General features: G+C 35.6%; 1 protein-coding gene across 3 annotated transcripts in view; it reads left to right on the top strand.

Moving 5' to 3' along the window:
• The window catches only part of Cdh7 (cadherin 7), a 130,022-nt gene that overhangs the window by 39,535 nt on the left and 76,839 nt on the right, over positions 1-13,648 (top strand). For all 3 annotated transcript variants that reach the window (XM_033757445.1, XM_033757446.1, XM_010642692.2), the window contains exon 3: positions 12,658-12,952. In XM_033757445.1, the coding sequence (XP_033613336.1) occupies positions 12,658-12,952 (295 nt within the window). The remainder of the gene's footprint in view (positions 1-12,657; positions 12,953-13,648) is intronic.

The following is a 13,648-nucleotide window of genomic DNA, read 5'->3' as shown; positions in this document are numbered from 1 at the left end:
CGACATGGAGAAACAAAAATCTAAGCTCCTCCAGAGCTTTCTTTGCAGAGACAGCGTAAGAGGGGTAATGGGCAGGATAGGGTACAACAGCAGGTAAGAACAGGATTTCTTGTTGGAAATACCTAAATTTGATCCTGGGAAATTATTGTATACATTCGGCCAACAGCACTAATCTACTTAACTCATTATTTCCTTATGTATTCAATTAGAGCAGAATGTCTACCACAGATGTTTGCTGAAAGAAGTCGAGGCCATTTCACTGCAGGGCATAACACATAATTACACGCTGTAATTATTAGCTGTTTCCATTGGTTATTTGAATAAAAAGGATATAAGGCAATATGCGAAGCAGATTGGATGAAGGTTGAAATTATAAATCTCAAAGAAGGATAAGGTTAAGAACGGAATAAAGGAACCACATTCTTTAAGTGGAAAGGGATGAGTCAGATGTAAAGGAAATTTTTCTGTGATGATTTTAGCATTATCAATATGGTCTCATTTTGCATAGTATCACAGTTCAAGGTGGACCAGTAACAATGAGTACTCATATTTTTTTTATATTTGATATAAAACTACAAGCAGTCATGTACATATACGATATTTTAAAATCATATGAAGTAAAAAAGCTTATTCAACTGTCACTATTTCCAAGTCTAGTGGTTATTTAGGATATTTTAGGATTTTAGGATATTTTAGGATTTTACAATATTTTAGTTAATGGAAGCATCATTTACAATGGGGGTGGAAGCATCATATCCTCGAGGAAAGTTCCCCTGTATTAAACTGACTACACGATTGACCAATGCTGGACAGAATACCCTCGGTATCAGATCCCCACCAGGAAATTACTGTCGTCTTGGATACAAGGAGTTTGGGGTCGTTACAACTGAAGTAGAGTAACTCATGTAAACAGTGTATCTATGATGTGACAGGATGAAATATGGAGAAAACGTGTAACATTGTAAATCTTAGAAAATGTAAGTGGGTCTTCTAAGTTACATTTGTAAGTGATCCTAATTAGATTTATGCACACGATACCATATAATTTATAAGTACCTACCATTCATAATATGCCCTTTCAAATATGTGTACTTGCCCTAACACTGTATGTTCAGGTAACGTATTATATTGACATACCCTTTAAAGATGTTTTATGTAGGTTCTTGATATAATATTTTAAATCAAAATCTAATTTCTTCTGTTGAATTATCTAAACCAAATTGCAGACTGGTATACAAAAGCAAACACAGATACTCATTTCCAAATGCCCTGAAATAAATGCTTTAATACATTTCTTTCCTAGCCATTACTAAATACACATTTTAAAAGAATAGAAAATATCATAAAAATACATTTTTGGAATTATCCGAGGATAGGGTAGTCTGATGTATTCTTGTGCTAATTTCCCTTCACTTGCATAATTACAAAAATTTTATATTATAATTTTTGAAATTATTTTAAATTACATCAATACCATATAGCTAGATCTTAGCTCCCACCACTATTTTGTGCAGTTCCTGGAAACTACAATATACTTGAGGTGCTGAGTGCATATTCATTGTCTGGAAAGATGATTGCAGTTCCTCTGTGTTTAGGTACTGAAAGCCTCACCTTGTGCGACAATAGACACCCTGAAGACACTTGATCTAGCCCCTGTTCGCTTCGTCTATGTCATGTTATGTAACACAAACATGAATCAGTTTCAAAGTAATTCTGAGTCTCTTCAGTGATTGTATTCAGGATACTAAAAGGCTTCATTTATTTATCTTTTATTTGGATTATTTGGATTATTTTGATTAATGGATAGCAGAATAGAGCTCTAACAGTGGATATGCATATAGAAGGTACAGGTGGAGTGTCCTATCATAAATTAAAGGTGGCTTTTAGGAAATATAAAAATGTATTAATTCAATTTTAAAAATCAGAAAGAAATTCATGAATGTGAAAGCTAAACAGAGTTGGCACAAAATCTTAAGCTAAGATGTCATCCATTCTCTGTCAGCCTGCTCCTTTACTCTCAGATGTCATCTCCTCGCTCTACGTGATACTGGTCAGGTTCTGTTAATATCAAAAAAGCCTGTGTACAAAGACAGAGTACTCATCACCAGTCTCTCCCAGGAAAATGCACAATGTCTTCCCAGAGTCTGTAGAATAGCACCTTTCTGAAGCTGCCCTACGTACATGTGAAACTATTGACTATTTCTATGGTGGGTGTTGTCTGCTTCTTCTACCCCACTTGCTTTCTCCCTTTTTCTTCCCATTGCTTTAATGTGTTTATTACACTGGCTTATGAAAAATTTTAACCTCCGGGTGTTATACACGATGATCAAAATTGCTAATGTGTAGAAAGGGAAGAAATTGAGGTCAATATGATTGCATGGATGGAGGCCTTGAGGGCTTAGGAAAGAATCTGTACTCATTCAGTTCTCCATGAGTTTCGCTTTGAGGAGAAAATATGTCCTTTGTCTTGCTGGGTCACCAGAACTGGAGTCTGCTCTTATTAGCCCTGATACACTCAGTATTTTGCAGGAGAAAATTCCATATCCCACAGAGGGTCCTGATATAGAAGCCAGGTTTATTTTTTATTTAGGAAAGCTTGGTGTTTATTAAAATTATCCCAGAGAAGATTTTTGAGGCATGATTTTAAAGATCTGACATTTTAAGCAAATTACTATCAAAAGTCTGCAGACATATTTGTATATATATATAATCTTTTTCAAAATTATACTATCAGTACAATGGAAAAATATTTTCCTAAGTTATCCTGTTTTTTCTGCTCCTCCTCCTCCGCCTCCTCCTCCTCCTCCTCCCCTTCTTCTTCTTCTTCTTCTTCTTCTTCTTCTTCTTCTTCTTCTTCTTCTTCTTCTTCTTCTTCTTCTTCTTCTTCTTCTTCTTCTTCTTCCTCTTCTTCTCCTCCTCCTCCTCCTCCTTCTTCTTCTTATCTTCTTCTTCTTCTTTCTTTCTCCCTCCCTCTTCTCCCCCAGTCCTCTTCCTCCTCCTTCGTTTTAAACCAGTAGTTCTTAACTGGAGTATACAATAGGTTGACACAGAGAGCGTTCTACAAAAAATAAAATAAAATATTAAAGCTTGGCTTATGGAGATGTATTCTGATTGGTCTATGTTGTATTCTGTGATATCTAAGCATCCTACTAATATGCCACTTGAGCATTCCTTGTAGAGGGCAGAAATAAAGAGGGGTGAGTGCAGGCTGGGTCACTGGGTTTATTGAACTAGGGCAACTTTGCTTCCTTCTCTTTGTAAATGAAAACCGCTTGTGATTGGTTGACTCACAGTGTTAGATTTCTCTGCAACAAAACTTTTCAAAGCAAGTAAAAGAAAATAAGTGTATCAGGTTTCCAGTAAGAGAAAGAGCAGTTACCTATCTGGGATTATAACCACTGCGGATTTTGCCCTCTTGCAGCATCTGCTTCAGCTGCTGCTTCTTTTGATTGTTCTGTCTCTCAGCAAGTTGCAGAAATGTTGCTTTCAGTCATTAAGCTCTCAAGGAGCCTGCACCGCACACACACTTACAGATGGGCACATGCCTCTCCATTTATCCCTTTTTGAGTGAGCCAGTGTGTGTACAGTACTGTTCAGGTAACAGACTTGGAGCTGGGCATTGCTGTGGGTGTTATCTAGTATATTCTTAGAATAAAAACCTGTGTTTTTGGGTTGGAGTAGTAGTGAGCAGTTGAAGGAGTTTAACAAGACAACTTAGATGTGTCTCTTCTTTTGGAGGCCTCTGTCCGAAGTAGGGAAAGTCTTTATGTGCTTTTTATCCAGATTTGATTGTGAGTTTCAATGTTGCATGGCCAAGTCACTCACTCCCTATCTTCTTCTTGGCCTTGACTCTTTACTTATTTCAACCTGATTCTTTGTCATCTCTCAAATTCTGTTCATTTATGACATTGTCTACACACTGGCCTCCATTTGGTTACATTGAATACACATTATCCTTGCATAAAGTGTGACCAGAAAATATGGTGAATGTTTAGATTTTTAAAAAATTTATTATGGTAAAATATATTATTACCATTAATCTCTCAAAATATGCCCCCTCACTTTAAACACACTTATTTTGTCATTCTTGCAATTTTCTGAAACACTTCTGAAAGTCCTATTTTGTTAATGTCTTTAGGAGTGCTGTTATGTCTGTCTCGATGTCTGAATCAATTCAAAAGATTTACCTTCTATGATTATTTTGGCCTTGAGGAAGAATCAAAATTCATACAGTGTTGAATCCCGTGAATAAGGTGAATGCGGACACGCTGTAATATTTCTATGAGACTCCCTTTTCATTGCATGGCACTTGGCACTAACATTCACTGTATTTTTGCTTATGCCGGGTGAAGACATTCATGGAAAAGGGCTTCCAGAACTGCTTCAGAAAGCGGCAACCATAACAGTACGAGATAAGTGTGTTTGATACAGAGGTAGGGAGCTAACTTTAAGGGATTCTAACAGGCTATGTGTCTTTTACTATAATAAATATTTTTATTTGAGCATTCACCATATATTAGCACCACCCTTTCATTGGAACTGAACATATTACCCCACAGAATTCACTCTTTGCATCATGCAAGTGTTGAGGTTTCTTCCCCAAACGTAAACTTTGAAGTTATATTTTTGTTGCATTGATTATTATTGGGCTTTTTTGGTTGTTGTTCTTAAAACACAAAGCAACTCAATTCAAAAAAGTTCAGAGAGTATATTGCCAGCACATTCTGCTGCTGCTTTCTGCAACATGTATGTGCATGCCTTCTCCAAAATGCCAGGTAAAAAAAACATCTGTGCCAGACCTCCACGTGATCTCTAGAGATGGATCTCAGCCTGCCTGGATTGTGAAAAGTATTTTGTAGTCTCTCTCCCTTGAAGTTAGAATGGGTAAAGAGCGTTAGAAGATTACTTCCGAGATATTTTCAAAGAGAATATTCTAATAAGGCTTTATCTGCAGGCTCAGAGCTCCTCAATAATATGTGAGGAGAAGCCAAATTTCTATCATGGCTGGATAATTTTTTGCACGCTTCTTTTCTTTCTATACACACAGAACCCACTCTGTTGTGTCCTCTTAATTATTTATGAGATTAAAAAATAATCTCCATTGTTTTCATTATTAGTTTTGGGATTGCCACATTACATTTTGTGAAATTACTGTAAAGAGTTGACAAGTCATGTGTTTCAATTTCAATTTCTATCTTGACCTGGAAAAATAGACAAGGTTCTTAGACTACATTTTTTTCCCACTGATGCCATGTAATTCAGTTATGAACATTTTTTGATCAAACAGCTCTATTTTAAAATGAAGCTTCTGAGAAAGAAAGCTTAGGTTTTTCAGGGACTTTGTTTTAACTGCTTCTAGCCCACTTCTTGGAGTTTATAAGTGATCCAGGTATCATCTTTTCTATGAGGTCCAACATACGAGAATACGAAGTGCCCACCATGATACTGAGGAAAGATAAGGGTTCCAGCTCCAGTTTTAATCATTAAAAATTTGAGTCTATGCATATTTTCCAAGTGAGGTAAGTGTTTTACATCTGGCCTGTAAACAGGAATCAAGGGTTGAGTGAGATTCATGGTGTGGAATTTTCTTCAGGAGATGGATGGAAGAATGCCTTACTGAGTTACTCTCTTGTTCTCTTAGAGAAGATCTGAGAAACCATACCCCAGGCACAGCTGTGCAACCTTTTCAAAGAAAAGCAAGTTCTCCCAGGCAGGCAGATACTTCTATTGCAACATTGTATGTACGCTTATAAATATGGATATAAAGTTTCATTTTCCAAAAGTAGTTCCAAAGGCATTATTTCATTTTGCCTTCACTTTAACATTTAAGCCCAAGTGTACATTTATAGATATGGATCCATAACTGATGATTAAACTGAGATTTTGGAGTAGTGAGGACAGCATCATAGAAGCAGACTGGAGATTCAATAGCCATAGCTACGGTCCTTTGCATTGACCTCAGAATTGTTTCATTCTGCTACTAAGTAAAAGAGTAGAGACCTCAGTTTGAACATTTGTGAGAGTTGAATTGCCTTATTCTAATAATTAAAACAACTGAGTTGTCCTTTCTTTATATTTATTGTTCGTTAAAAATAATATTTTCTTGGCACTTTTAATATTACCTATGGTCTTCCTGAATTATATATTATTTATTTGTTGCTCTGTATACTAATTAATATCTAAATTTCTGAGACCTCACATCTTCATCAAATTAGCTTCACAAGTAAATTGTGCTCTATTATCCTGGACCACAATCATAATTATAAATTAGGAATACTTCAACCAGAAAGAATTGACTCACACAATTGTTTTCATCTGCAATATTTCTTCAGCATCTTGATAATTACAAGGTATCTAAAGGCATGTGGAAATTATTTATTAAAAATGCATAATGAGAATAGAAACTGTGTTGTGTACTGTGTATATTTAAATACTTTTGTTTCTGCCAAGAATTGTTTAAATTCATCCTTTATATTTATCATTATAAACTTGTAAAAGTTTAATAAAAATTAGTCAACTGGGTTTTAAAAATGTGGAACATACTTTTTATCTTTAAAATTCAGCAATCAAAATTAAATAAATCAGTGATATATCATTCATTTTAGATGCCCTTGCTAATATTTAATATTAAAGTTCTCAGATCGACTAATTTGCTGTTCAAAACAATACTTTTTATAGTGCTGTTATTACTACATTTTTGTACACAGGGGCAACAGCAGTATAAATTTATATTGACATTATGCATTTTTACATTTGTCTTATTACAATGCTTATTGAAAGGAAAAAAAAACAAAATTATAATTATTGCCCAATTCATTATACATAGGTCAGTGAGTATGACAGAGGCTATAGATTAATTTAGTTTTATTGTCTCACAAAATTTGCACAAGAAATATTATCTCTTTTCATCTTATGTCTAGATATGCCTTTTTGTGCCATAAAAAAATAGTGTGTTTTTCAAAGTTACAAACATTAAAAAGTGCAATGTGGTATAAGTATAGCTTACTTTGTGAATCATTTTCAACTGTATATGAATCATGGTCACAGTTGTACAATGAAATCCAAATGCACATATATTTATCTCCATTCTATGGTGGAGGGGCTAAGAGTATGGAAAGTAAAGACAAGACCATCAGAGATATCAAATTATACAGAGTTTAAGAAGGCTAGAGAGGAAAGTAAAGTCGAGCCATATCTTGGATTGATTTACTTTTACTTCTCTGCATTAAACAAATGAATAGTTCTTGTCAGGTTTCTTTAAGCATAGGTTAATAGTAGTAGACAAGATCGAGATAACATCAATCCATTTCTGGCTAAAGACACAAAAAATAAAGATAACTGCAGTGCATTGCCATGTTTCTTATTTTGGCTTTACAATCTTATATTATAAAATAAATAGTGGATACAAAATTAATGAAAAGAATGGGAATCCTGACATCCAAGAACATGCCAGCGTCTTTCAAACATCTTTGTACTCCATTGTATGTTGTGTGTATGTGTGTGCCCATGACTGTGCCTTATTATATAAGAGCTGGAGAAACAGGAACAATAAAATAGATTTGTCTCTCTGAGAGCATTGTCTTCTGGAAACCCAAACATGTAAAAGTGAAAGCACAGCACAACCTGCCTCATGTTCCTATGAACGAACCTTGTACAACGTGCAGGTTCTGACTCAGCTCCATTTATGTGGCTCAGAGAATTAGGGAGAAAAATGCAGAGGTGCAGAATGTTTTATAATTACTTTCTTTTGCTTTCCTTTGTTTTCCCTTGTGTTATTAAAATTTAAGAGGATACAAATTGGAATAAAACAAATACTACATCTTACAAAGTGGATTATAAATTGACCACATTTAATACCAATAAACTATTTATTGGGAATGTGCAATATGATCATAAAAAGACCCAAGTTCTTAAGGAGTTTCTAAATTAGAGAGGAAATTTGATAGGAAACAATTAAGGTAGACTTTCAATATAAACATAATTAAATGAATTATTTCATAGGAACTCCAAGCAATCTATGAAGAAAATGGAGGATTGTAAGGCTTCAGCAAAAAAGGAAGTTGCATTTAGCTGAACTGGAAATGAGTGGGTGGGCAGGACAATGGAAGAGAGGTGTCGAACAGAATGGACATGCTGTGCTCAGACAGTGGGACTAGTGCAGCATGTTAGAACAAAGAATGTTCTGTGAGAAGCGGTGGAGAGGGAGACTAGTGGGAGAGTACACACCCAGATTGAGGCCCATGCTCGATTCAGAGATCATGGGGAATAATTAATATATTTGTCTAAGCATCATGACGAATATAGCAAAGAATGAGATTCATTGGCCACATAAATATTCCATTTGCTTGGAAATGAGCTAAAATCAGTAAGGTATTTTTTTAGAGAAGAAATGCTTTGCACATTTCTAAACGATCATAAGCATCTTACTTTGTTTTAGGTTTTTTGTTTTTTACACAGCGTCTCTTTATGTAACTCAGGGTAATCTTGAACTCACTAGGTAGCCTAGGCTTGTCTTCAATTTGGGATGATTCCTCTGCCTCAGTCCCCTACGTGGTGGGATTACAGGCTTGCGCCACCATGCCCAGTGACCATAAGAATTTTAACAGATGTTCCCTGAAGTGGGCAGCTGCACTGCTTGACACATGGGTAGTGCCATGCTAGAATCGTGTGCTGATCTATCCCAGAAATCCTCAGGATCCAACCGTGTGCATATGTGACATGCTGTCCCATTTTAGTGTCATGCTTTAGCACACATTGGTAAAGACACTCTTGAAGTTTACAGAGCATAGCTAAGGAAGGGTGTCATGTAATTTACTGTATTTTTCAAGGAAATATTTTATGGCAAGTATGATGACAGCTTCGATAATATGAACTTTTTAAATGGGGGAATATTTGAAAACTTTTATAATAGGCCAAGTGAAAAGTTTTATGATTTTAAACTACAATTTCAGTTCAGAGACAATGAAAAGAAAACAAAAGGCTGGATATGCTAGAGAAACTGAGGCAGGGTGCTCTGTCAAGCTTGAGCTGATAGAACCATAATGGATTATTAAGAAATATATTTTATTGTACTAGTAAATGGTCCTGTGCTTTCTTGGCCTGTATAGCTTATGAGTTCACCCCACTTTGATATATCTTACCTTTCAGTATACACCATGCTAACATTAAAGACAGGATTCACATAATAATTTGGTATTCCCTCAACCTAGGATACTGTTTTCTTTACTTGAAAGAAAAGTCTTCTAATGTAATATAAATATTTATTGGCAGTAATAAGGGATAATTTAAACAAGAATTTGGAATGAGGAGTTTTACATGATGATTGATGAATTGAGGTATTTCATTTGTTGGTTATTCAGTCTCATTTCAGGATGATCTTAAAATGGATATTTGCAAGTGAACTAGACACACTATGAGTTCTACTCTTCTTGAAACAGAGTGTAAATACTTGTTTTTGTTGTGTTTTTCATTTGCTTTCTCATTCATTTACTGCATTATGGAACACTATTTTTTTAAAGAGCCTAAATTTTTATAATGAAGAATCATCGTTCTCAGCCCTGTTTTTAGCTCTCAGTTCATCACAAAGGTATGCAAGTATGTGTCTGCCTGTAGTGGCATGTGTATCACTACATTGAGATATCCATTGAGATGTATATCACTATATTGAGAATATAATTTTTTAGGGCTGGGGATTTAGCTCAGTGGTGCTGCCACCTGCCTTGCAAGCGCAAGAACCCAAGTTAGATCCCCAGTACCAAACAAAAAAAAAAAAAAAAAAAAAAAAAAAAAAAAAAAAAAAAAAAAAAATCAAAAAAGTAATTTGTTATTTCTACACTTGTAACATTTTTCTTCTATGCTTGAACCTTCTTTTCCCTATGAAGAGAGTCGAGCTTTTCACTAACAACCTGGGTTTCACTCTCCCTATTGAGATTAGTATAATGAATCTAATATCACAGATTAAATGTCTGAAAGCATCTGATAATTATGTACCTACCTTAGCATTTCAAAGTTGGTCATCACCTTTAAGCATAGACGCTTATGCTAACCTTGTGCGAACACAGAGTCTATATTACAAGCAATCTTCTGTTCGTGAGTTTGGGCAGTAATCACAAGCTTGGTGATGGTACCAGTTGGGAGAAAATTGTCCGAGATGGGGAGGGTGGAAAAATTCAGTGCTCCTTATAAAAGAGCTGGTGGTGGTTTGTGTGTATGTTGTGGGGGTAGTAAAAGAGAAGCAATGCAGCCTCTGAATGATTAGAGAAAAAAGAATTATGAATACTGTACTTTTAAAGTCTTATTTTGTCTGTAATGAAGAACAGTCAACAACACCATAATGTACAACTACAACACCTGAGCTTAGGTTGAAGTTCACAGACTGGATTTGATGTGTGCTTTATATTGAGAAGAAATTTATTCTCTCTCCATCCCTTAGCTAGTTCAAAGACCTTGTATAAACATGTCATGCAAACAAATAATCAGTTGACAGAGATTATTTATTGAAATCACAAGGACAGATTTATAAATTAGGTCTTCTTTATGACTTGGAGAGGTAGAAAACCTTAATGGAAGGCCCGACCCATACAATTACTAATAGTTCTTATGGCTATCTGCATACCCTGACTTTTCCTACCGTTGTTGTCAGGAGTCTTATGGACATGTCCCCACTGATGCCACCACAGAGGTAGTGCAGATAAGGGCAGGATAAGGATTGTAAAATTACTTGAGGGAGATTTTGGAAGCAGTCTAAAAACTTATTTTCATCTGTTTCCTACATTTATCTCAGTACATAAAAATTTTGCTGAATTTAATAGAGTTTCTTATGTAATGGCAAGAGAAGACTCTTCTGAGAAGCCATAAAAGGCACTAACGGAAACCAGCCCAAAACACTGAGCATCTTTAAACTTCTGCAAATGATGCAAAGTGTCTGGTTCCCCTATCACACAGGACAGCCGATTCTGTCCCAAACACAATTTTGCATTGTAGGGGCTGGGGCCTTGGATCTCCTGGCAACCAGGTAGTTTTCATTATCCAGATCACCAAACAGCTAGAGGGGGGGACTTAGCTTTACTTTAGTTTCTTCACCTGCTAGTAGGATGAATAGGGACAGTATTGAATATTAATGAGATACTATAAAGAGGATGTTAAGAATAGCATTTAACATCAAGGTTTTCAATAATTCAAACAATAATTCTTTCATTTCTTCCTTCTTAAATGAGGGTAGATCTATCTATCTATCTGTCTATCTATCTATTGATCTATCTATCTATCTATCTATCTATCTATCTATCTATCTATATGTAATCCTGAGAATGACTTGAGAAAATGGAGTAATTCAGTCTTAAGTAATTCACATCTTCCCCACATGTGGGATGAACATGTGGCACAGTGATCCATGAGATAATTTCACCCTTAAAACATTTAAATTATAACTGTGTCAGAAAGTCATTTTCTTGTGTTACTTAATCCTGACTAAAAACTACAAAGGATAAATCAGTTATTTAAGTACCATGAAGCAGAGTATAAACACAGCCATTAGCGAGCAGGGGATAATCACTTAGAAATCCCTGGTGCAAGAAGCCGGATCCTCCACAGTTATGGGGAGTGCGGTACATGCACTGGGCCCACTCAGTTCCTAAGTGGTTTTCCATATTTTATATTTTTAGCACTTTGTCTTTTGAGAAATGCAAATGTAGTCCTGTAGGGCAGTGCAAAGCCTTGTTATTTGGTAAATTGGGTTTTTAAATTCATATTAACCGAAGTCCAGAACGATGGCAGTTAAAAGAGATGGAAGATTGTTGAAATGACAGATTGAGCAGTGTATTTCTCAGGTTACAAAGTTCAGGAAAATGTGTAATTATTTCTGAGTTTCCTGAGGTTCCACTGTTCAACATAATGTTCTGACATACAGTGGGGACAGTTCCAGATATGAAATGCAAATAAGTAGGTACTGCCCCTGCTGCTCATGCTGGGGTTAATCATGCAAATCTAATGCAGTTCTTGGTATTTCAGGAAAGGTTTTAGTTGAAGTCTCTATGCACGTATTGCTTTAAAATTTCGACTTTAGATATTTTTTTCAGCTTCAAATTTCAAAATACAGAGCAGGATTGGAGATAGAGTTAGTAACCAGACTTTTATCTATATGGTTTAATCATGGAAAAGAGTTTCAGGGGTAGGGTAGGGTGGGAAGGACAGACAGAAGAGAACCCACAAGAATGGGAGGATTGCTGAACATATTAAATAGTATAATAGAACTAAATTTTAATAATGTAGTGTAGAAAATTTCTTTGTTTGGAAAAAAATCCAGTAAAGCTATTATACATGTTTACTGAATGTCTGTTGTGTTCAATGAAGAGATGTGACTTAAATTAGCTCAGGCCGCATCAAATTTAACACTACAAGCTCCTTATTTTGGAAAGAATATAAAAATACCACCGGACATGAATGTTTTTATGGGAAGAAATGAAATTGTCTTGCTCGTAAGTGTAAGGTGCCACATTCTAAATAGTCTTTCTGGTGTGCTCAATAAGAATTCAGCTTATCTTTCCAAAAACAATAACATTCCATGTCTCAGTGCCTGACATGAGAATTATTTTTACATATCTTCATATCACTGCCTCTCTCGTAAGTTAATCTCATCTCACATGAATTTTTCACCAGCTTCACTCTGATGTTGATAAAGGAGATGGTTCCATCAAATACATCTTGTCAGGCGAAGGGGCAAGTTCCATTTTCATTATTGATGAGAATACGGGAGACATTCATGCTACCAAAAGACTGGATCGCGAGGAGCAGGCCTACTACACGCTCCGAGCTCAAGCACTGGACAGGCTCACCAACAAACCGGTAGAACCCGAGTCAGAATTTGTCATCAAAATTCAGGATATCAATGACAACGAACCCAAATTTTTGGATGGTCCGTACACGGCAGGAGTTCCTGAAATGTCTCCTGTGGGTAAGTAAAAAGTGTGCTGCATTTGCAGTGAGTATTAGACTTTCAGTGGCTTGGATTTAAAAGCAAACTGGCAGCAAATACAGTGGAAAAAAAAATATTCTTATATGCAGGGCAATTGTGAGGATGTAGGGAAAATTTGAGATAAGTTAGCCATAGCTCATTCATTCAATACTTCATTTCATTTGTATAGGAAATTAAGAAATGATTTTTGCTTTCTGGATTTTTTCTTTTACATAATTATCTCTATATCTTTAAGAAATTACTTAGATCTTACATTTTACTCTGTTTAATATTTATTTATTTTAAATATGTGATTACACTTCTGTCTCAGTAGTTAAAAAATAAAGTCCTTCCACACACAGCCTGGTGATGGTTTTTAATGCTTCTTTCTATAGTGCTACTGTAATGATTTACTGATCTAAATATCAGTCTGTCATCCATGCCTCAAGAATGCTGTCAGTGGCCAGCCAAGCCCACATCTGAACTGGCTGTTCTCTTTATAGTAAGAGTGCTTTGACCCCTATGTATCTATCAAATGCTACCACTGATCTTTTTGTAATTTCTCCAATGGAACATTGAATAGTGAGTTTATAATAATGCTAAAGCAATATTTAATTGGAGATGTATAAGCTGTAAGGGAGGCAGTTTTACTTAATGGCATTTGGAATTTCCCCACTGCTAAAACAATGGCAAATA

This window comes from Fukomys damarensis, unplaced genomic scaffold (genome assembly GCF_012274545.1).
Source record: "Fukomys damarensis isolate Sample0158 unplaced genomic scaffold, DMR_v1.0_HiC HiC_scaffold_30, whole genome shotgun sequence".
NCBI classification, from domain to species: Eukaryota; Metazoa; Chordata; class Mammalia; order Rodentia; family Bathyergidae; genus Fukomys; species Fukomys damarensis.
This window is presented reverse-complemented; position numbering and strand designations above follow the sequence as displayed.